The sequence below is a fragment of the Plodia interpunctella genome, chromosome Z (assembly GCF_027563975.2).
Source record: "Plodia interpunctella isolate USDA-ARS_2022_Savannah chromosome Z, ilPloInte3.2, whole genome shotgun sequence".
Taxonomy (NCBI): Eukaryota; Metazoa; Arthropoda; class Insecta; order Lepidoptera; family Pyralidae; genus Plodia; species Plodia interpunctella.
The window spans coordinates 4766994-4789523 of record NC_071324.2 but is presented as its reverse complement, the minus strand read 5'-3'; the positions used below and the strand labels follow the sequence as shown (position 1 = coordinate 4789523).

General features: G+C 36.2%; 1 protein-coding gene and 1 long non-coding RNA gene across 3 annotated transcripts; one reads left to right on the top strand and one right to left on the bottom strand.

Annotated features, from left to right (window-relative positions):
- Window positions 1-1415: 1415 nt before the first annotated feature.
- On the top strand, window positions 1416-11338 carry fest (wurstfest). The gene is made up of 8 exons (XM_053768660.2): window positions 1416-1644; window positions 2669-2848; window positions 3361-3446; window positions 3951-4121; window positions 7327-7470; window positions 8197-8337; window positions 9355-9477; window positions 9897-11338. Exons 1-8 carry the CDS (start codon window positions 1564-1566, stop codon window positions 9997-9999), a joined length of 1029 nt encoding a protein of 342 aa, XP_053624635.1. The 5' UTR covers window positions 1416-1563; the 3' UTR covers window positions 10000-11338.
- Window positions 11332-22367, bottom strand: LOC128683247 (uncharacterized). Of its 2 annotated transcripts, XR_008406263.1 has the most exons (5): window positions 22233-22367; window positions 13116-13176; window positions 12804-13019; window positions 12220-12345; window positions 11332-12124 (listed from the first exon to the last, which is right to left on the bottom strand). It is a non-coding gene; the product is annotated as an uncharacterized LOC128683247 (long non-coding RNA). The 2 variants fall into 2 exon arrangements; XR_008406262.1 differs by lacking the exon at window positions 22233-22367 and having other exon boundaries at window positions 13116-22226.
- Between the last annotated feature and the right edge of the window lie 163 nt (window positions 22368-22530).

Genomic DNA, 22530 nt, shown 5'->3' with positions numbered 1-22530 from the left:
CCAATTGCGCCGGTCCTTCTAAATCTATCCTAGAGCTACAGTCAACTAACAGCACTGCATGAACCTCCATGGCGCGGTAATAGCGGCGAGTTTGCAGTGAATTTTGATAGGTTGACGTCCTGTTCTAATTTTAATTTTATTATACTTCCATACCTATATATTTTTTAAAACGTTTTTGAAAAAATATATTAAAATAACATAAACTGGAAATCCGGAATAATATTAGTTAGTAAATATCTATACCTTTATGTTTTATTTCCATAGGAATTTTTCGTCATAGGTTTCATTGCACTTGTATATCGAATGTCATATAACATGGATTTATAATACCAAATATTATAATAATAGATACATATACGTGGATAAATATTATGTTATGAATTTGGGATATATATATCCGTAGGCAGCTAGCACGTTGACCTGATGCAAAACGCCTATATTTGTCTGCTTTTTGGACTGCTCGAAGGCAATCGATCTAGAGAATTATAGCAACTTCCCATTTAGGTTACAACTATATTTAAATTTTAGTTGATACCAAATACTTATTTGATTTAACAAAGTTGTCTGTCACGTAGACGGAGTTTGTATCAATAACATTACAAATTAAAAAATACAGAACCCTATTTATAAATTAGCGTTCGTCCTTAAAACATATCCCCAGAGTTACGCTGACATATATATATATATATGCTGGTTCGCAGGTTCACATGCTAGCCTAGGCAGATTGAAAGTTTGCCAAGCTTTCCATAGCAGCCTGAGAATTCGTTTTACACAGCGGTTATACAGCGATCTACGGGTCCCGTAAACAATAATGCATTCAGGGTACTGCTGGAGTTGTCGTGGCGCTGCAGCGCGTCTGGCATGTCTGCGGAAATAGGCGTGAACAGGTTCGCCGCTATAGTGAAGTTGAGGTTCCATATTGGTACGACTGCGGTCCAATCCCTATTCAGACTCCTGAAGGTCACCACCGTCGAACACCACCGTCTTCGCACGGGTAAAACCGTAATAAAAAAACCTATCACTCCGGAAAGTTTCGTCTATTTCTGTGCCAAATTTCATCAAAATCGGACCAGTAGTTTTTGAGTTTATTCATTACTAACAAAAACAAATCAATAATACTTTGATTGGAATTTGTTTGTGTATCATATAAATAAATAAATATTAGTATAGATATGGATTTTAACATACTATAAACATAGCTTTTAAATACTGCTTACTATAAAACATTATAATCACTTAGTTTGAAATAAAATCTTTTCATTTCAAAAAAAGGACGGCGAGTATATACATCAAGACTAACAAATCATAACCCTTTCCTTGCAGTCGGATAATAAAACATTGGCATATAAGAATCGATATACAGAAGTAAAAGTAATTTTCAAAAATGGAACAAAATAAATGACAAATGACTGACTGCACTTTTCAATCAATTCTACCGTGAGCTCCGTGAAGTATGATTTGTATTATGTAGCATTTTTCAATTCCGCTAGTCACTGTTGTTCATGTATTTTATCAAACAGTGAATTATTAACCTAAACAGTTTTAAGTTGAAGAAGTGTTAAAATGGCTAATGCAGATTTTAGAAAGGATGTTACAATGCCAGTTCGTCCCAGGAGCGTTTATACAGCACATTCATATAATCAGGTGCGTAATGCAAGATTTTTAACCATAGTAACCTAATCGTCATTCGATCGAACAATCTTTCATCTAATTGAAAAAAGTATACCTATAATTTCCCTATTTTTCGCCACGGCAGTAGACCATACTGATTAGTATTTATTGAAATACTGGATGGAATGGGTATGTACGTTGTTATGCCTGGTGCTTGTGAACAGACTACTTTTCTAATCCAGCTCCTTACCTAACTGTAGTGTGTGAGATGCTCGTTAACGTCAGTTTGCTAACTTCCACTACAGCACGAACCGTCACTCAGACGCATGCAAGTCTTTGAAGAAAAGGCGGCGGTGAAGTTCGTTACTTTGCGCGCCGCTTCTTTACCTGCGCAAAGTTCTAAGCACAGACATATTGAAGTATGCTTATATGTTGCGATTTTAAGTAAATTTTTGACTTTAATATTAAGTGATATATAACTACGTATAATCATCCTAGTGAAATTGAATGGGAGCTTTTTGAACGACTTAAGATTCTACGGCAACTGACGATAATTGTAGATGACGATGATGGTTCCCTAGCTTGTGATCTGTTGTGGTTTTAAACATTTTTTGCCTGTATAGAGTTTATTTAATTATTAACGTTACTCAAATCTATAGGTAAATCTATAGGTATGTAGGTACCGTGCTTTATGTGCCTGGTTACATTATATCCGTTTATCTGAGAGGCCAATAGCTCTTAACAAAATTTGGTTTTTCAATTTCGAATCAAAAAATATTTCAATCATCTTTCAATTTATTTATTATTATGATAATTCACTTATTAGCTAAACCCTAAGGTGGCTGTTATGTGCTTTGTATATCCTTGGTTGTTGGACTGTTATTGAGCAGTATTTGCTTGCTAGGAACTGACGAATGTGTTGATTTTCCTAAAAAAAAGGCATTATTCCCAAGCGACGGTCATTTTTACGAAGATCAAATAGGTACTACAGAGTTCATTCGCTCGCTGGTCTTACATTTCGTTATTTAATCTCACTACCTACCTAAATTGGTTACAGGAAGAATCTGATTTGTCTGCTTTCCAAGACTACAGCAAGTTTCTGGAAGGTGGCTTGGGACAGGCGGAGCTGGTGGGCGCGACCGGCTGGCAGCCGCCGTGGAGGGCGCCACTGCAGCGCAAGGCGCCGTTCTATCCAGGGGATGACATCTACCATGCCGACACCTGGAGGGAATTGGAGGCAAGCTTATTTTTTATTCCACAGCCAAGTATCAGCTATCGAATAGCAATTGTTACAACGATAGTGACAATTTCGTGGGCCGTGACAGAAGCTTTACGATCATAAAGCTTAATTATTTCTGGCAGAAAGTGACCAAAAATAAATAGCATCTAGACTCGGATCTCGTTTGATTAGGATTATATACCCATTGTTCTATCCGTCCGTTCCCACTAGTAGCTTAGATGTGGCGACGTGTCGAGATGATTATCTATTACATATATATCATAACGCAAGCAACCAAATAGCATACAGCTAATGTAACAGAATTTCTCGTCTGGTCGCTTTTCTGGTTTATTTATCAGTCAATTTTGAGGTAGATCAAACATTTTGTAGTTACAGTACCCTGATCTGCGACACATTTAGTTTCAAACAGCTGTGGCATTAATTTGTGACATTCCATGGTTAAAGTTACCATAGGACCACTCAAGGACATGCATACATCACATCGTCACATCTATTTTCTGAATCATCAGGTGACTGATGTGGTTGGAGGCGCCGGTTACAATGCTTCAGTAACTCCCCATGGCACTGTCTGCTTGAGACTGAGAGATCGAGTCAAGTAAGCTTAATTACTTTAGTTCTAAGTTAGTCAAGTAACCCTATATTAGTTCTTTAAATCTTCTAGCAGCTAATATTTCGTTTTAAACTCTGTTGGTATGTCAGCCACATATAAATTCATAATAAAGTCAGCTAGTTTGTGAAATGATAGCACCCTCCGTGAGTAATAAGACTCTCTCTCCCTCATGTTTTTAGTTGCATTCGGGGCTGTGAAGCCCGGTGTCAGCGTAAAAAATAACTTTATTTTTTGAAGATTCGGCTGTGGTTATACAACCTAGTGTCTGTCTGATGTTAACATTTCTAGATAGTTAATGCTATCGTTGCCTATCAGCTACTTAGGCTATGAGTCTGTTTGTCGCCTGCTCGTGGGTCGAAATGTCACAGGTTCGAATCCTACTGGTGCTACATGAGTTTGTATACCAATCTGACTCATTAATGAGCTCAGCCATGAGGAATACGGCTATGAAGAAGGTATGTTAAGTAATCCACTGGTCTACATTGAAAGGGTGGATATGACAATCGACGGAGCAGTGCGCGTGACCAACGCCAAGAACAATATAATTCTCGCGCTGTCTCGGTCGGGAGCAGCCGCCGCGCTCATTCATCCCAACGGACGAGTCTACCACTACGGCTCCCGCGTCGAGATACAAGCCCGACACGTGCAGGGGAACAACAAGTTAGCTCCTCTTCCATTCGTTATTCTCATTGACACAAAATTACGCGATGCGACGTAATACGAAAGTATGGACATTTAAGTCTGTAGGTATAGTATAGTCGCTTTAATAATTTACAACGTGTCCATTGTCATCGCATCGGGTTGCGTCGCAACGGGGCCCGCGCACTTTCTCCATAAGGACGCTAGGTTGGACTATATCATTACATCCTTACATATTACAAAATAGTTCTCTGCCGCGTCTGTCAGTTCGCGATAAACTCAAAACTACTGCACGGATTTTTATGCGGCTTTTACCAATAGATAGTGTTTCCTGAGGAAGATTTAGATGTATTATAAGTTGGGTGTATAATTAATTAAAACAAAGTCCAGGGGGCTTACCATCATCTCTTAACGCGATCATCTTTACGACCTAAACTGAACTGCATCGCAAATTCGTACCATCGACTTAATTTTTAGTATGAATGCGATTCATTTTAGGTGCCTAAATTGAACTGAGTTGCATTGGAATCGTTCTGTAAAAGTTGATGGTAGGCCTGCTGTGCCACACCTGTGTCTGGTCGAGTTAAACTCAAACTATAGGTACTGCACGGATTTTCATCCGGCTTTTATCAACAGATAGCGTGTTTTCTGAGGAAGATTTAGATGTATTATAAGTTTCCAACCTAGCGACGCCGGTATGTGTCGCTAGTTGTAAATATTTTTTTAATACGTTTACCTCTGAACCCCAAGCGTCAAAAAGGAACTGGTGGTACCTAGTATTCGTGGTAGATCTAGATTGTTAAATCTATTTGTACTGTATCGTAAAGCCGTGAAGTGAGTTGCTGTTTCAACTATTAGTTTAACCTGTATATCTGCGATCCTGCGGAGGAAAAATAATAAAATGTGACGCGAATCAGAACGTGAAATCTTCATCGGCTGTTTGTGTGCTGCCGCCGAAATGTGCAAATGTGTGCGTGTGCTGTGTGGAGGTGTGTACATTGACAGATGATGGTGACTGGGGTGCATCTCCCATACATGTGTGAGTTGTTAGGAGGGTGACTGAACAAACGTTACTCCCCGCTCCCTGTCGCCCTGCCGCCCCTATCTCGTCCTCGCTACACACACCTGGAACTGCAGGGCTGTGCCGGGCCGGTTGCGAAATCCTGGACCACAAAATGTTACATGTTGAATTGTCACGCTCTAAAGTAATTTGAACGCATTTTAGTATTCTTTTGATAAATGGCTATGAGTTGCAAATAATAATTCTATTAGGTAGATACTTTATTGGTATGCGAACAAATCTTATGATGACACCAGTATTTATTCGATATAAATAAAAAAACCCTCATTTTCAATCAATGATAATTTTTCCCAATCAATATTAACAAAATGTTTCGTTTTTATCAAATATTCAATTTAATGTTATATATACAAACTGGACAAAATTTATAAAGATTACAAATTCTTTCGTTTCGAAAGAGGACACCACCCACAAAAATGTTTAATATAAAAATAAAATTAAGTATTTGTTTTAAAACTGCCTAAATCCATTCCTTAGTTCCGTACATCACATTGGAGTATAGTTGGTAGGTACATTGAGTGAAGCGCGGGAGAAGTAATAAATCAATAAAGCTTAATTATGAAGCGTATGGAACGAGTTGGGGTAGGTAGGGTGACGCCTTCGATGTACCTACTAATAATGTAAGCGACAAAAAGATATTTCTGTGGGAATTGATTTGTTTTTTTTTTAACGGGAATAATTCAAGCAAAAATTTTAATGTCGATTTTTTATTACTTAAGACTTTATACATTGTGGGCATCGGGGGAGCGGGTGGGTGTGTTGGCGTCAGTTTTACACAGTGCACTTGCTCTATCTGGGCCCTGCTTTCCCGCAATATTGACCCGCGTCGGCGCATTTTGCTTCCCTATGCAAATTGCATCCGCCTGCAAGTTCACGTCAGTCTTATCTCTACGCACCCAATTGCATATAGTTGAGAATTCTCTTTGAACTCTTCGAATTTAACTAGTTGTTCGCCGCGAACTGAGACCTCGCGAAAATAAACAATTTTAATGAGTTTCTACAAAACTGTGAATATTTCAAAAACGCCCTACATTTTTTTTGCCCCACGAACTTCTATGGATAGATCCTACATACCTTTTAAATTTCATCAAAATCAGACCAAAGGTTCGAAAGTTCGTTATAAATAAACGTACATATGTACATACATACATACATCATACAAATGTACAACGTTAATAAGTAAATACATAACGAGCTTCAATATAAGTTTTTATTTAGGACTCCGTCAAATGCAGTTTTCCAAAAGGGTTCCATCTACAAAGTGTGAGAGCCGCTGGGTTAGCAAAGGTAAAATTTAGGCCTGCCTCAATTTTAAATTTCTGCAAAAAAGTAATGCATTTTGACGCGTAGACACGTACCACTTTCTGATATGTCAAGGTACGGTTTGCCTGCATTCTCTGTTCCTAATCTGGCTGCTCCAAATTGCATATCGTGTACATGGTCAATATAGTGATCTCCACAAACAATGAGATTCAATATAGTTGCAACAATGAGCACCATCCTATTTTTATCGTTCCGAATGTGGCGCACCTTAGTGAGCATTCATATGGATAGTCTTATTAAGACTAATCATCTACTAAACTACACTATTAATATTAAGCAGGTAACGATTAGACTCAGGTGAGTCAAATCGAAATTAATGGGTATTTAGCAGGCACTGTCATAACTATTGTGATGAATAATAGTGAATAATTAACTCTCAATTGCGTTCTGGCTAAGTACGTCGTAAATTAGTGGTAGATTGGCTTAACGCCTAGTAGTGCCACTTTCTCAAGTTTTATTAGTATGTAAATTAGCATTTAATTTCTTATTTCAAATTGTCTCGTAGTCAGTACTCCAGATTTCCGGTCAATTATGTATCTAATTAAAAAAATGTAGTGAACCACGTACCAAGTACTTTATACTTACTGTTTCTTATTGTGTGTGATATTTCTAACACTGGTCTCAGCTTTGTCAGCAGATATTAGATATATTTCATAAGGCCGCACTGACGTTGCAGTTGCCTACACCGACATCCATCACCATTGGCAGCTAATACTTAAGGCTAGGGCCAATTAGGATTTTCATAAAACGTACTGTCTTTAAACGTCAAACTGTATGTGCATTTCAAATATGTGCCTCTAATTAATTATTGTATTTCCGTAGGTACGCGAAGATGTGGTACAAGGGAGTTTCGTTCACTGCGGAACAGTGTGCGCTGGTGTATTTGGTAGACGCTGCGGGCACTCGGACCACAACGGACACCTTCCTCGACATGAGCCAAGACTTCACGCTCAACGTGTTCTACAAGTAAATGTGTTATTGAATCTTCACTAAGATTAACGACCGAGGATCTGTCTGTCATCAGGTCGTTTGCCCGGTGGCTACCCAGCCGTTGAGCCTCGGAGCCCAGGGACTACGCTCATTAACGACTGAAGATAGACTTCGAATAAATCATCTCCCGTTAGCTATTAACTACAATAGTGACTACCAATTCAGACCTTATCCATACTTTAAGTAAAAAGCCATCAGTTGGTATAAATGGCTGAATTGGCATGTTTGTTACTTTTTTCTCCTCAATGATGGCTGAAGGCAGTGGGATTGTCTTAACTACTCTCTGAATCATATTTTAACGTGTAGGGAAAATCAAATAATCATGATTCAATGATCCCAAAAACATTGCATTCTGCCGTAATAGCAGTACACCGAGATAAGGAAGTAAGATACTAACGATGGTGTATGTTGACGTCGTGAACACCCGAGATGTGGACAAATAAAATGTCTCATGTATAATTACAACCAGGTCGATCAAAGGCTAGTCTTACATATTGTACCTAACTAAACTTGTTTGTTTTCAGCGAGTCCGCCGGGTTATAATTTATATTATTCCCAATGGAATAATGGAGTTTCCAATATTTCCGGCTGGATTTTCGTCAATTACGTACTTTACAATCATGGAATAGATTCTTTCTGAGCAGGTGTCGTATAAAAAGCAGATCCCAATGGGCCGAAACGTAGTAAGGTTGTTTTTTACAGCGAGTCTCGCCATGGTCCGTCATACGTGAACGAGGCTCTGTCGCTGCTGCAGGCTGCGCAGTACTGGCTGACGGACGACGGAATCGACAACTGGATCATCAACAACGTCCGCGTCAGCCAGACCGCCGACGGACTGGTTAGGTATGTATTGAAGAAAATACTTCCAATTAGTACCTGGTTCAGATCATATCAAAGAGGAAATGAGGCAGGAAATAAGGCCAGTGTCATGAACGGGTACTGTCCAGGATGGTATTTTTTACTAAATTATAATTATAATTTTTATTACCTGTAATGTCCAGAATCAGGTCACTATCATTGCCGATGAAGATAAGGCGATTTAGTTTCAACGAGGTATTTGATGAAGTATCTGACTGGTGAACTAGCTCTACCGTAACGCTTCACTTTATACACTATATAAACTGTTTAAGTGTACAATCGCTCATTAATATCTTACTTAGATCTGTATTGTTCTTACTTCTGTCATGTCCATGTTTACTTTATCCTTGCTCATAGATGGGGTCGGCACATAATGTATTTTTCTTTCACAACTTTGTTTCCTATCATACCTTCATTCACTTTGAAGACTTGTTCCTTCCACCTTTTCATCGGTCATCATCTTTGTTGCCACACGCGTATCTAGTTGAGAATTTATATGCCCAAAACATGATAGCCTAGACCTACTACCGCCTAAATATTTCTTCTATTATATAAATTATATTAATAAATTCATTTTTTAATCTGAGGTCTCGTCGGACCACACATCGGTTTAGTTTACTAGGCTTTACTTAATTATACTAGAGACTAGGTTTTAATAACAAGGTTATGACATTACCGTAACCGTATTTGCTAGCTTACAATTAAGGCGGGTTTTTAGCTTAGAAATTATAGTCTGTTGTAATGGTCTATGATAATTTAACAAATAACTACCGGAAGGCAGTATAAGTAGTATCGAATTACAAAGTTATTATCATACTTCCTAGTAGTTGACAAATATATTTGCAAAAAAGCTATGTTCGACAGCTACTTGTGTTTATGTTGTGTTTATGGGGATGTAGAAATTGTTACTTTACATTATTTACGATGGTTGAGAATATATAATAATACATGTTTTATACAATTTTCTCGCGTTGTTATCTACTTAATTAATTATGTCGTTAGAATCCATCGCTGTAGCCACAAGTACCAGCTGCGCACGAGCCCCAGCAACGGGTCCGCGTCCATCACCAGCCCGTTTCTGCATTGCACCGCCTCTCTCGGACAGACGCAGCACTTGTTTGTCAGGTCAGTCGGGATCTACTGCAGCTCAACCAAACTTTTTATACTTATCTCAGTGTTTCTATTAATCATTATGTAGTTAGTCTGCCTGCCTGTCTGGATAGAGAATTGAGTTGTCATGTTGTAAATTATAATATTAAAAATGATGAGGTTCGTGTTGTTGAACTGAACCATTTTTTTTCCTGATATACCCCCATGCATATGTAAATAAGTATGCAAATATTAGTTTGTTAATAAATTGATCTTTTTGAAGATAAGGCTGCGGTGAAGTTTTTGTGCCGTTACTTCATTTGCGCTTTGGAAGTCGAGGTGGTAACATATGATCAATAAGGAAAATAAAAAAAATGAGTTAGAAAAGAGTGCAATTAAACCCTTGGCCATCATAAATTTAAAGGCCCATCAATTATTTAATTTTTGTTGTTCAGACGTGGCGAGAGGCGGATGCATTTCGACGGCAACTCATTCATAGTTCGCAACGCGGGCCACTCAGCCGGCTTCGACGACAAGAACCAGCTAAAGGTGTATTGAACATTGCATGTTGGCAGCTGCCGTACATTAATTATTAGTGACGCTGGTTGCTGACTCGGAGAAAGAAAATTGGGGAATTTTATTTATATTTTATTTATATTAAACATTCCAGACTGTTAGACAGCAGTCCTAGTACAACTTTCTAGCTCCTAGTCAACATCAGCATTAGTACATATCTACTCATATAAACAATAACCCAGTCCTTTCGGTATGTCGTGTGGAAGTAGAAGCCATTTTAAACTTCTGAGCTGGTTACTTCCAGAGTTCCAGAATATTTCCTGTCTGAATCTCTTTGATGGTTAACGTTAGATGTCTATTGACATGTCTGGAGGTTATATAATTCCTTGTTCTTACCTGTTTTCGGGTTTGACAGGAATGACGAAATTTGGTTATATTTAGGTAATTTATTGATGATTTTTTTATAGTTGTTTCTCGTTATATGTTATGGATTATCTAAATAATAACCCGTGATATTGAGAATATATATATTTAGTTAATCAAATTGCTTTAGACAGATGAACGTTGGTCTAAGCTCTGGTCTAACGTAGCCGGCTCTCCATTCGCATCTTCTGAAGTTGCCAATAACTATCTAATAATACTAGCATATTCTTAATTTTCATTAGATTTGTATGAAACATAGGCCGAGTCGCATTAAATTGAATGGTGAAATATTTTTATTTAATATACGCTAGTGTGTAAAGCTTGTATAATATAGTTTTTGATAATTTTAATTTCCATATTCTCTGTACGGCTGCCAAGTTTTAGTATTTTTTATGAACTTCGGCTCGAGTCATTGAGATAGTAATTAAGATTACAGTTTCATGATCAAGTGTGAGATCACCTCCGACTCTGACTGCATCTTATATATTTGTTTTGTGTTTGTATTTTGAACAGTTAAGTACTTAACTAGAGAGCCCAGTGTTGATCGCATCTGTTTTTTTTTATTCCTGTATAGTTCTCAGAATTTTAGCTCGTACTATGCGCATGTGCTTAAATAGGTAACAGTGCATTTAAAAACATATCACCCAGTGATGATAAGTGGACCGTTCAAACTAGAATGCACTTTGTAAGCGCATGAATCCAGACCCATTAGCGACGCTAACTATATCGCGTCCTTGATACTTCAGTATGAATTATTCAAACTGTTTATATCATGTTTTGAAGAGTATCTATTATAATCGTTTGTATATGCCGTTGAGTCGAATTTCATGCTTGGCAGTTCTCGTATTTTCATCTCATCTAATATTTCGGCGGTACGACTCGCCAAAATGTTTCTTTTCTTTATCTATTAAAACGTCAAGTATGATTTGTTATTAAATAAAAAAATACTGATTTATAATCCATATGTTTTATTAACTGCATTAAAATTATAATACATGACACTGGTACAAAGTCGTTTGGAGGAAACAAGTATTCTATTCTGTGTGTACTACACCATTCAGCGTATGCTTCCTTTCAGCGCGTCGAATGTAAGCTGACCTAAGCTGGGTCGAACGTATAACGGTACTACTATAAAATTCACATTTATTTAATTGACGTCATCGTATCACTATCGTATGCTTCCTTTCAGCGCGGGGTCTTATTATATTGATCTTCGCTTCATTCTGAACTTGTATTTCTATTCAGCGGGGTCACCTGTTCGCGGATGGTAATGCCATGCCAGAATTGTAGCTTGATATTGCTTTGCACAGTGTCACAATTGGATCCGTTGTTGCTACTTTCTCTACAGGCTTCGAAGTAAGACCTCCAGCCAGCGTGCATTTGTATTTATGTATGTATGTTTGTAACGCGACAACTTTTAGAAATTTAAAAGGTATGTAGGATCTGCCAATATATTTTTTAGTTCGTGGGGCAACCAAATCTTGAAATATTCACAATTTTGTAAAGTCTCGAGGTCATAAGTTCGCGACGAACAACAAGGTAATTACCTATTGATTGTTCTCCTTTTATCCGTCAAATACGGATACAAATATATCTAGGTATGTATTTTATTTTTAAAACTAATTCTCAGCCAAAACCAACTTCCGCTGAATATGTAATGGATGTTTACCCCAAATAATGCGATCATGTGTGGGACCAGGAGGCTGGCATTATTATTATTGCACTCATTATTTGGATCACAAATCTGAAATTTAAAAAATATGTAAAGTCACACACATTTCATCCTTATCTAGTACACCTACATAAACATAACTACCTACATAGGGAGACCATGCTTACAATTTGTTCTTTCAAGGAGTTTCTTCCTGTTGATGTGTCTCTCTCTCCTCATTATGAACAGGCCTAATTATGGAGACGTGAGTCCCATCGATGCACCCAACAATGTCTGGCAATTTGGAATAAAATCTGCAACAAAATTCCGAAATTAATATTAAATTTGAAACACATACATATTGAAGAATAATATACCCACTGTCACTGTTCCCGGCCTGTGTTGATTTAACGGGTAAACGACATATTGAGTACCATGTCAGGCATATTTCACGCCGCTATCACCTCCTTAATGGTCCGGGATACAGTTTGCTGGGATACGGAATGTACCTTGCATTGGCCAGTTAGTCTGTTTTGATCCAGTAGGTAGTAAAAAATGTCAAAGCTAACACTTAAATATAATGGTATGTACCTATCTACCTTTTTTATAGGTGCAATTAAGAATTTCGTAATTGCTGTCTTACCTTTGCCACACGTTTCGTCACGGAAACAATGTTATTATTGTTACTTATAGATGTGTATCTTTAATATGTTCCAACTTTTAATTATTTGTAGTGTCTCAGTTGATGAAAATAAACTTCTTATCTACCTACCTTATCTTCTGGACTTATGGTATCACTGCGGCGAGTCTGGAGTAAAAATGTCGTGTCATTTGAGGCTATTCGCGAGAATCTTTGTTAACCGATAGATCTCGGTCGTCTTTTTCACACTGAAATTACGGCTAATTCAGCGATGGCCTCTGGCTTTAACAATGTCCCGAAGCTGCGCTCTCAACATTATATCTCATGCTAGATAGGAACTCATTGCATCTACAAGAATAAAATACGTATTACTGCTACTATACATAGGTATATAAAAAAAATAAAATATTAACATATTGTAAAAGTATGAATGAATTGACTCACCACAAAATATTATTGTCTTTCACTGCCCATGCAAAACAGTTACTTTTGACAGCACATCAACCTACACAAATTCATTGCAAATACAAATTCGACGCTATTACCGTGTCATAGAGGTTTATGAAGGGTAACTGGATTTGCTGTTGATTGTACTAAACGCGTTACGGCTTCATTCTGACAAATAGCATATTACCTACCAAAAGTTGCCTTCAATGCGTTTCAAGTCTACAACGGCTTGGAATAAAATAGCAGAATTTGGCCACTGGACACCGACCCATGCCATGCCCAGGGACCAAGCTGACCTAAGCTGGGTCGAACGTATAACGGTACTACTATAAAAATTCACATTTATTTAATTGACGTCATCATATCACTTTATTACTTGACGTTTTTTCACACAGTCACAACAGAAAATTGCCATTACAAATGAAAAATTATTTTGTCATAACAACATTTTTTAAAACATATTGGTACACACACATAGGAACAGACACATCATTTCTAAATTTATGAACAGAACAAATAAAAATTTTAAAAGTTCTTCGACTACACAACTACAACAATCAAATACCTACGTAACCTACTATCATCTTCCAACTGACTTTAATTTCGCTACAACTTTTGAACGGCTGAACCGATTTTGATTAAACATATCTGAGAACCAACGCATAAAAATTTGCTATCAAATAAAAAAACCGCATCTAAATCGGTTCACTCTTTGATGAGCAGACAGACACACTTAACGATCAAACTTACAGCCCCCTGTTTTTGCGTCGGGGGTTAAAAATAATAACAGCCCGTTCCCGCTTCGCCCGGTTAAAATCATTAGTACACAATACATTGTTCATCGAGAAATTAAAGTCACAGATTTTAACGAGTGTGTATGTTGCGATCCGAGACGTTTAGTCGGTTTAGTCGAGGGTCGCAGACACACGAGTGTATCGTACTTATAGTGCACTATACGACACATGCCTACGAAGATAATAAAAATAATAGAAATAAGACATTACTAAGATAATTACAACAACTCCATAAAATTTGTTCGTATTTTGAAAAAATAGAATACCTACCTATTTTTTGCCAGTGACTTATTGTTAAAAGCCTGCTGCACTTATAAATACTCATTGCTATCAATACTGATGTAACACGACGGAATTGTGTTTGGATTATGGAATTAGTAGGTACTTAACAGGTACCATGGTATTAGTAGGTACTACGAAGTACTTATTAAATCCATGCTTATTAGTACCTGTCTAAATGACGTATGTATGCTGCGATGTTCACATTTATTTCGACCGGGTTATAAATAATTTCCAAGAGGAATTTTCAATTTTCCATTCCGGACCCAAGGCTCCCCTGGAGTGCCATGGGAACTTTAATTCGGACCCATGGCATCCCTAGTATAATTTCAGGCCGGGTCTTCAATTACCTATGTACTTTCATGGAATTCGTCACGGAATTTTCATGGAATTACATTATTTCGGATCAGAGGTGTCGTATAAAATAAATTATACAGCTAAACCATCATCGGCAATCACACTATCCTTTGGTGAAGATCGCAAGAATATCCATGTAGTATATTTTAAGTATATCGCGAACAGACTGACAGACACATAGACAGACGCAGTAACGAACTTTGTTTTATAATACGTAAGGAAGATTGAGAGTCGGGATCTCTCTCCAGTTCAATAATTTAAATTATTATAATCAATTTAAACTTGAAATTGCAATGAGAATGACATGGAAATGTGACGATCCAGTTGTTCGCTGATACCTTCGTTTGTAGGTCAGAAAAATTGTATATTATTAGGATTTCAGAATATATGCTTTGACTTTCAATCTAATTTGGAAGTTGAGCATAAAATCATCCGCCAGAAGTATACCACCACGACGATAGCTGACCTAGCTACTAGTTGGAAATAAATAGGGGGGAACAACACACACATTTTTAGAGAATGCCAGTAGCTTGTAGCTTTTCGAGGAATTACTACCTCTATAATGTAACATTTGACGTGAAAAAGTTCCCATGAAGATCTAATTTCTGAATAAATGATTTGAAAAAGCTTAGGTTACAGAATTGTATAAAATTTGGACAAACGAATAAGATTGCTAAAACGCAAACTTACCTCAAGAATGACAAAACTGTACCAATTCTGCAGAGTTGTTATCACAAAAGTATTTGTTCTGATGTTAGGTATGCTAGAAATAGGTATTTCAAACATTGATTTTTAAACCAAAATGGTTAAAAAGGAAAACTCGCTCATATAGTTTCCAAGAAGATAATTTATGAGTAAGCCACTCGCTGTGGGGAGAAGGAATTTTATTAGGTTGAATTAATGTTTTGATAATGTATTTGGAAGATGAGTTTAATTTGAAACTGTAATAACAGTTGAAACCTCGATTGGAATAAACTATGAAAAGATCAATAGTTTAAATTATTTTTTTCTCGGCTACAAAGGCAGTGACCGAAATGAATTTGCGAGAACATTATTTAATTATAATTAATACTATCCAGAAGTATTTCTTTGGACCAATAGTTACGAGGACACGTACTATGTGCGATCAAAATGATTAAATATGTATTAAGAACATGTCGACTTACTTATTCTTCATATTGCCTTTCAGCGTGAAGCTGATAATAGAAATAGACGATATTACGAATAAGAGTTACCTATTTAAAAGTCAGCTCAATAATGACTAGTAGGAAAAACAGGGAACAACACACACATTTTAGAGAATGCCAGTAGCTTTTGAGGAATTACTACTTATATAATGTAAAATTTGACGTGAAAAAGTTCCCATGAAGATCTAATTTCTGAATAATTGATTTGGAAAATGCTTTTATTTGGCAAATAATTTTAATGTAAATGTTGCCTGTGAAAGTCTAATTTCTGAATAAATGATTTGACTAAAAGTGACTAGTTGGAAAAATAGGGCGGAACAACACACAGATTTTTAGAGAATGCCAGCTTGTAGCTTTTCCAGGAAATATTACTATATAATGTAAAATTTGACGTGAAAAAGTTCCCATGAAGATCTAATTTTTGAATAAATGATTTGGAAAATGCTTTTGTTTGGCAAATAATTTTAATTATTAAATTCGATTTAAACTTGGAATTACAATGAAACGGCACGGTAATGTGACGACCACATTGTCCGCTGAAACCTTTGTTTGTAGGTTAGAAAAATGGTTTATCATTACAAAGTTTACGTGATAAAGTACCCCCATGAATATACGATTTCGAAAGAAATGCTTGACTTTCAATCAAATTTGGAAGTTGAGCATGAAATCATCCGCCAGAAGTATTCCACCTCAAGTTATTATCAACAATAGCTACCACAAAGCAACATACTCGTTACTATAAGCCCATAGGGAAAAATGTATTAAGAACATTTCGACTTACTTATTCATCATATTGCCTTTCAGCGTGAAGCTGATAATAGAAATAGACGATATTACGAATAAGAGTTACCTATTTAAAAGTCAGCTCAATAATGACTAGTAGGAAAAACAGGGAACAACACACACATTTTAGAGAATGCCAGTAGCTTTTGAGGAATTACTACTTATATAATGTAAAATTTGACGTGAAAAAGTTCCCATGAAGATCTAATTTCTGAATAATTGATTTGGAAAATGCTTTTATTTGGCAAATAATTTTAATGTAAATGTTGCCTGTGAAAGTCTAATTTCTGAATAAATGATTTGACTAAAAGTGACTAGTTGGAAAAATAGGGCGGAACAACACACAGATTTTTAGAGACTGCCAGCTTGTAGCTTTTCCAGGAAATATTACTATATAATGTAAAATTTGACGTGAAAAAGTTCCCATGAAGATCTAATTTCTGAATAAATGATTTGGAAAATGCTTTTGTTTGGCAAATAATTTTAATTATTAAATTCGATTTAAACTTGGAATTACAATGAAACGGCACGGTAATGTGACGACCACATTGTCCGCTGAAACCTTTGTTTGTAGGTTAGAAAAATGGTTTATCATTACAAAGTTTACGTGATAAAGTACCCCCATGAATATACGATTTCGAAAGAAATGCTTGACTTTCAATCAAATTTGGAAGTTGAGCATGAAATCATCCGCCAGAAGTATTCCACCTCAAGCTATCGTCAACAATAGCTACCACAAAGCAACATACTCGTTACTATAAGCCCATAGGGAAAAATGTGTTAAGAACATTTCGACTTACTTATTCATCATATTGCCTTTCAGCGTGAAGCTGATAATAGAAATAGACGATATTACGAATAAGAGTTACCTATTTAAAAGTCAGCTTAATAATGACTAGTAGGAAAAACAGGGAACAACACACACATTTTAGAGAATGCCAGTAGCTTTTGAGGAATTACTACTTATATAAAGTAAAATTTGACGTGAAAAAGTTCCCATGAAGATCTAATTTCTGAATAATTGATTTGGAAAATGCTTTTATTTGGCAAATAATTTTAATGTAAATGTTGCCTGTGAAAGTCTAATTTCTGAATAAATGATTTGACTAAAAGTGACTAGTTGGAAAAATAGGGCGGAACAACACACAGATTTTTAGAGACTGCCAGCTTGTAGCTTTTCCAGGAAATATTACTATATAATGTAAAATTTGACGTGAAAAAGTTCCCATGAAGATCTAATTTCTGAATAAATGATTTGGAAAATGCTTTTGTTTGGCAAATAATTTTAATTATTAAATTCGATTTAAACTTGGAATTACAATGAAACGGCACGGTAATGTGACGACCACATTGTCCGCTGAAACCTTTGTTTGTAGGTTAGAAAAATGGTTTATCATTACAAAGTTTACGTGATAAAGTACCCCCATGAATATACGATTTCGAAAGAAATGCTTGACTTTCAATCAAATTTGGAAGTTGAGCATGAAATCATCCGCCAGAAGTATTCCACCTCAAGCTATCGTCAACAATAGCTACCACAAAGCAACATACTCGTTACTATAAGCCCATAGGGAAAAATGTATTAAGAACATTTCGACTTACTTATTCATCATATTGCCTTTCAGCGTGAAGCTGATAATAGAAATAGACGATATTACGAATAAGAGTTACCTATTTAAAAGTCAGCTCAATAATGACTAGTAGGAAAAACAGAGAACAACACACACATTTTAGATAATCCCAGTAGCTTTTGAGGAATTACTACTTATATAATGTAAAATTTGACGTGAAAAAGTGCCTGTGAAAGTCTAATTTCTGAATAAATTATTTGACTAAAAGTGATTAGTTGGAAAATAGGGCGGAACAACACACACATTTTTAGAGAATGCAGGTAGCTTGTAGCTTTTCGAGGAAATATTACCTATATAATGTAAAATTTGACGTGAAAAAGTTCCCATGAAGATCTAATTTCTGAATAAATGATTTGGAAAATGCTTTTGTTTGGCAAATAATTTTAATTATTAAATTCGATTTAAACTTGGAATTACAATGAAACGACACGGTAATGTGACGACCACATTGTCCGCTGAAACCTTTGTTTGTAGGTTAGAAAAATGGTTTATCATTAGAAAGTTTACGTGATAAAGTACCCCCATGAATATACGATTTCGAAAGAAATGCTTTGACTTTCCATCAAATTTGGAAGTTGAGCATGAAATCATCCGCCAGAAGTATTCCACCTCAAGCTATCGTCAACAATAGCTACCACAAAGCAACATACTCGTTACTATAAGCCCATAGGAAAAAATGTATTAAGAACATTTCGACTTACTTATTCATCATATTGCCTTTCAGCGTGAAGCTGATAATAGAAATAGACGATATTACGAATAAGAGTTACCTATTTAAAAGTCAGCTCAATAATGACTAGTAGGAAAAACAGAGAACAACACACACATTTTAGATAATCCCAGTAGCTTTTGAGGAATTACTACTTATATAATGTAAAATTTGACGTGAAAAAGTGCCTGTGAAAGTCTAATTTCTGTATAAATGCTTTGACTAAAAGTGACTAGTTGGAAAAATAGGGCGGAACAACACACACATGTTTAGAGAATGCCAGTAGCTTGTAGCTTTTCGAGGAATTACTACCTATATAATGTAAAATTGGACGTGAAAAAGTTTCCATGAAGATCTAATTTCTGAATAAATGATTTGGAAAATGCTTAGGTTACAGAACTGTTTAAAACTGTATCTTTTGATAAACGAATAATATTGCTAAAACGCAAACTTACCTCAAGAATGACAAAACTGTACCAATTCTGCAGAGTTGTCATCACAAAAGTATTTGTTCTGATGTTAGGTATGCTAGAAATAGGTATTTCAAACATTGATTTTTAAACCGAAATGGTTAAAAAGGAAAAGTCGCACTTATTTATAGTTTCCAAGAAGATAAATCATGAGCAAGCCACTCGCTGTGGTGAGAAGGGATTATATTTGGAAGATATTTTATAAGTTAAATTTGAAACTGTAATAACAGTTGAAACCTCGATTGGAATCTATGAAAATATCAATAGTTGTTGTTTAAATTATTTTGTTCTCGGCTACAAAAGCTGTGACCGAAATGAATTTGCGGGAAAATTATTTAATTATAAATAATAAATACTAATCCGGAAGTATTTGTTTTGACAATAGTTACGAGGACACACTACATATGTGCAATCTGATTAAATATTTTATTCGCAAACTCGAAAGATAAGAAATGACCAACAGGGAGTCATTTATAGAATTTCTATGTTCTGGAGTACGTAATGATTTGATCATAAAGCACTCTTTGTGAAAAGTGTAATTCTTTAAGTTTTAGTACGTAGATCAGTGCAAACCCAAAGAGGTTTAGTGGAAGTTGAAAAATTGTAAGTGAATTATATTTTCGATTTCAATTTGAAATTATAATGTTAAAGGCGCGGGGACAATATGGTCTTATTGGTCGCTGAAAACAAATATAATTTTGCCCGTTGAAGTCTGATTTCTAAAGATTTTTTTTGACTTTCAATAAAAAAGTGGAAATGGAGGATTAATTACATCATTCATCGACAAAGTCAGATAACATGTGGCCAGATGGAGGAAATGTATTGTGAATATGTCCTTACCATGGATTTAATAAAAAGTACTTCGTACAGTACCTACTAATTCCATGGTCCTTACTTGCTGATTCATGATCGCCATTCAGGAGTCATAAAAAATGGCAATGTTCCGATTGAAAGCTGTAGCTAAAATGTAATACGATTGTTGTCCGCATCAATTATTTTTTTATTAACTATTCAGAAGTATTTGTTTTGATCACTCAATTAGAGCTCACATTATGTTCAATCCAAATGATTTGAAATCGAGTTTTTTATAATCTAAAAAAACACCAGATGACAGACAAACATAAACGTAGCACACGATTGCGTCCACACATTTTCTTTTTTTAAAAGATGCCTATACGATAAGGGAAAATCCCAAATGATTAAAAATTTTAAATGTTTTATTACCAATTTGTGGTTTAGTTGGAAAAATTAAAAAATCAATTGTAGCTGCTATAATTCTTTTGCCTGATTACAGAAATGAATGTTGAAACACAAAAAATTCCGTCTCCCACAGCCCACATTTAACTCAGTAATTATATATCAGAATCATATCAGTATTGGAATACCGATATATAATTCTTGCAATATTTATTCCCAGAAGTATTTGGTTTGACCACTCAATTAGAGGGAGGGATTAACCACCTCATGTCTAACCCAAACGACAAAATTGTTGAAGTTTAATTTTTTACGTCGTTCAAATTTTTGCTCAATGATAGCTACCACATAGCTATATCTAGCTATGTGGTAGCTATCAGTGCTAGCCCAATGGCCAATAGAAAAAGAAATATAGACATGTCACCTATACATCATTGCCATTTAACGGGAAGCTGAGAGTAGAGACTAACAACCATGCCTAACAACATTTCGAATCAGAAAGAAGCAACATGCTTTTTCAAAAAGCCAAGACAAGAGTGATCAGTAGGAAAAATCTTTATAAGGGAAATGTTAGGATACAATTCTAACAGTTTAACTGCTGTACGCTTTTAACAAACAGGTAACATTTCCAAAACTGCAAACTTATCTCAAAAACGACACTGCTGTAGGTTCCACAACACTTGTGCAATAATTTCTGCGAAGAATTTGTTTGACATTATATATAATATATACGTTATACATATTATATATAATATATACATACTATGTACCTGCGCCTTTAGAAATATTTTTAATGATTAAGGTTCAGCTCTCGGTCAGTTGAACTCGAGTTTATTACAGAGTATTCACGCAGTATTAAGACGGGAAGATTTTTGTTAAAATTACTTTTGATAACAGACCGTAGTTACATTAGAAAAATATAGGTATTAATAGTTCAATCGCAGATATTTTAATTATTTTGCCCTCTGCCGTAAACGCAGAAATATAATACATCTTAACACATAACAAATGCTTTTAGAGTTAAGTCCGCCCATTTTACCAATTTCGGTAAATAAAGTTTGAATCAATAAATAAATAAAAACAAATATTTGTCCAGTGGTTCACACTAAAATTAGGTTCATGCAGAATTGTTTTCCTGGTATTTTGTTCAGACCAGTCAGAGCGGACCAAGCAAAGGGACTTATATATGAAACATCCAAAATGACAACAGTGTCGAAACGGACCGGCGAAACGGGCCTGCAGTAAAAATGTGCAATATTTATCTAGAACGAAAACTAGGTATAATAAAGCCAAATCATAAATGGCCAAAAAGGGAAAATACCAATGAATCAATTCAAAAACTCAGCTAAACCCAACTAAATATTCTGACTGCACGCCGAAACTGCGACGTACGTAAACGAACGCTAATGTCAAAACATATGGAATACAACGGAGATACAACATGCTGCGTCGCAACCTTGCACAACTGAGCAATGGGCCATGGCTCTCAGATAAACCTATCCTTGATCGTTGAACTTTTAGAATCTTTCGTTGACAAATATCGTCGCCGAATGATTCATAATGATCAAGATCAAGAACATCGTTTTTTTTGAAAAAATTAGCATCTATGAGACCCAGTCCCCTGCGTGAAACCCACAGCTACATGTGAATCACGAGGTATATGACTGAATTGTACTCAAAACGCTAAAATTCACAATTCCACCATCTTACCGTGTGTGAATCCCTTGTCATGGTTTGACTGCGGCTTTAGTCTGTCGTAGATGGTCCGCCGCTCTTACGGGTTCAGGTGTATGTATGTAATCTGTGGACCAGTTCGGTAGACAGTAGTTAAATAGTGCGCGCTGTATATTGCGCAGTGCGTCCTCATATTGATCGTAGTCGCCGGTGGCGCCGCGACGCGGTCTTGGTGGGCAGCTCGATCCTCGTGCGCCGGCTGTCAAATCCGCATGACGTAAGGACTAGGGCGGCGCGCACACGGCCACCGCTAGCCGCCAGCTCAGTACGCTCG

Coding starts and splice junctions, on each gene's coding strand:
- fest (XM_053768660.2), top strand. CDS start 1,564: ATGGCTAATGCAGATTTTAGAAAGGATGTTACAATGCCAGTTCGTCCC. Junction 4,122..7,326: donor CACGTGCAGGGGAACAACAA/GTTAGCTCCTCT, acceptor GTATTTCCGTAG/GTACGCGAAGATGTGGTACA. Junction 7,471..8,196: donor ACGCTCAACGTGTTCTACAA/GTAAATGTGTTA, acceptor TGTTTTTTACAG/CGAGTCTCGCCATGGTCCGT.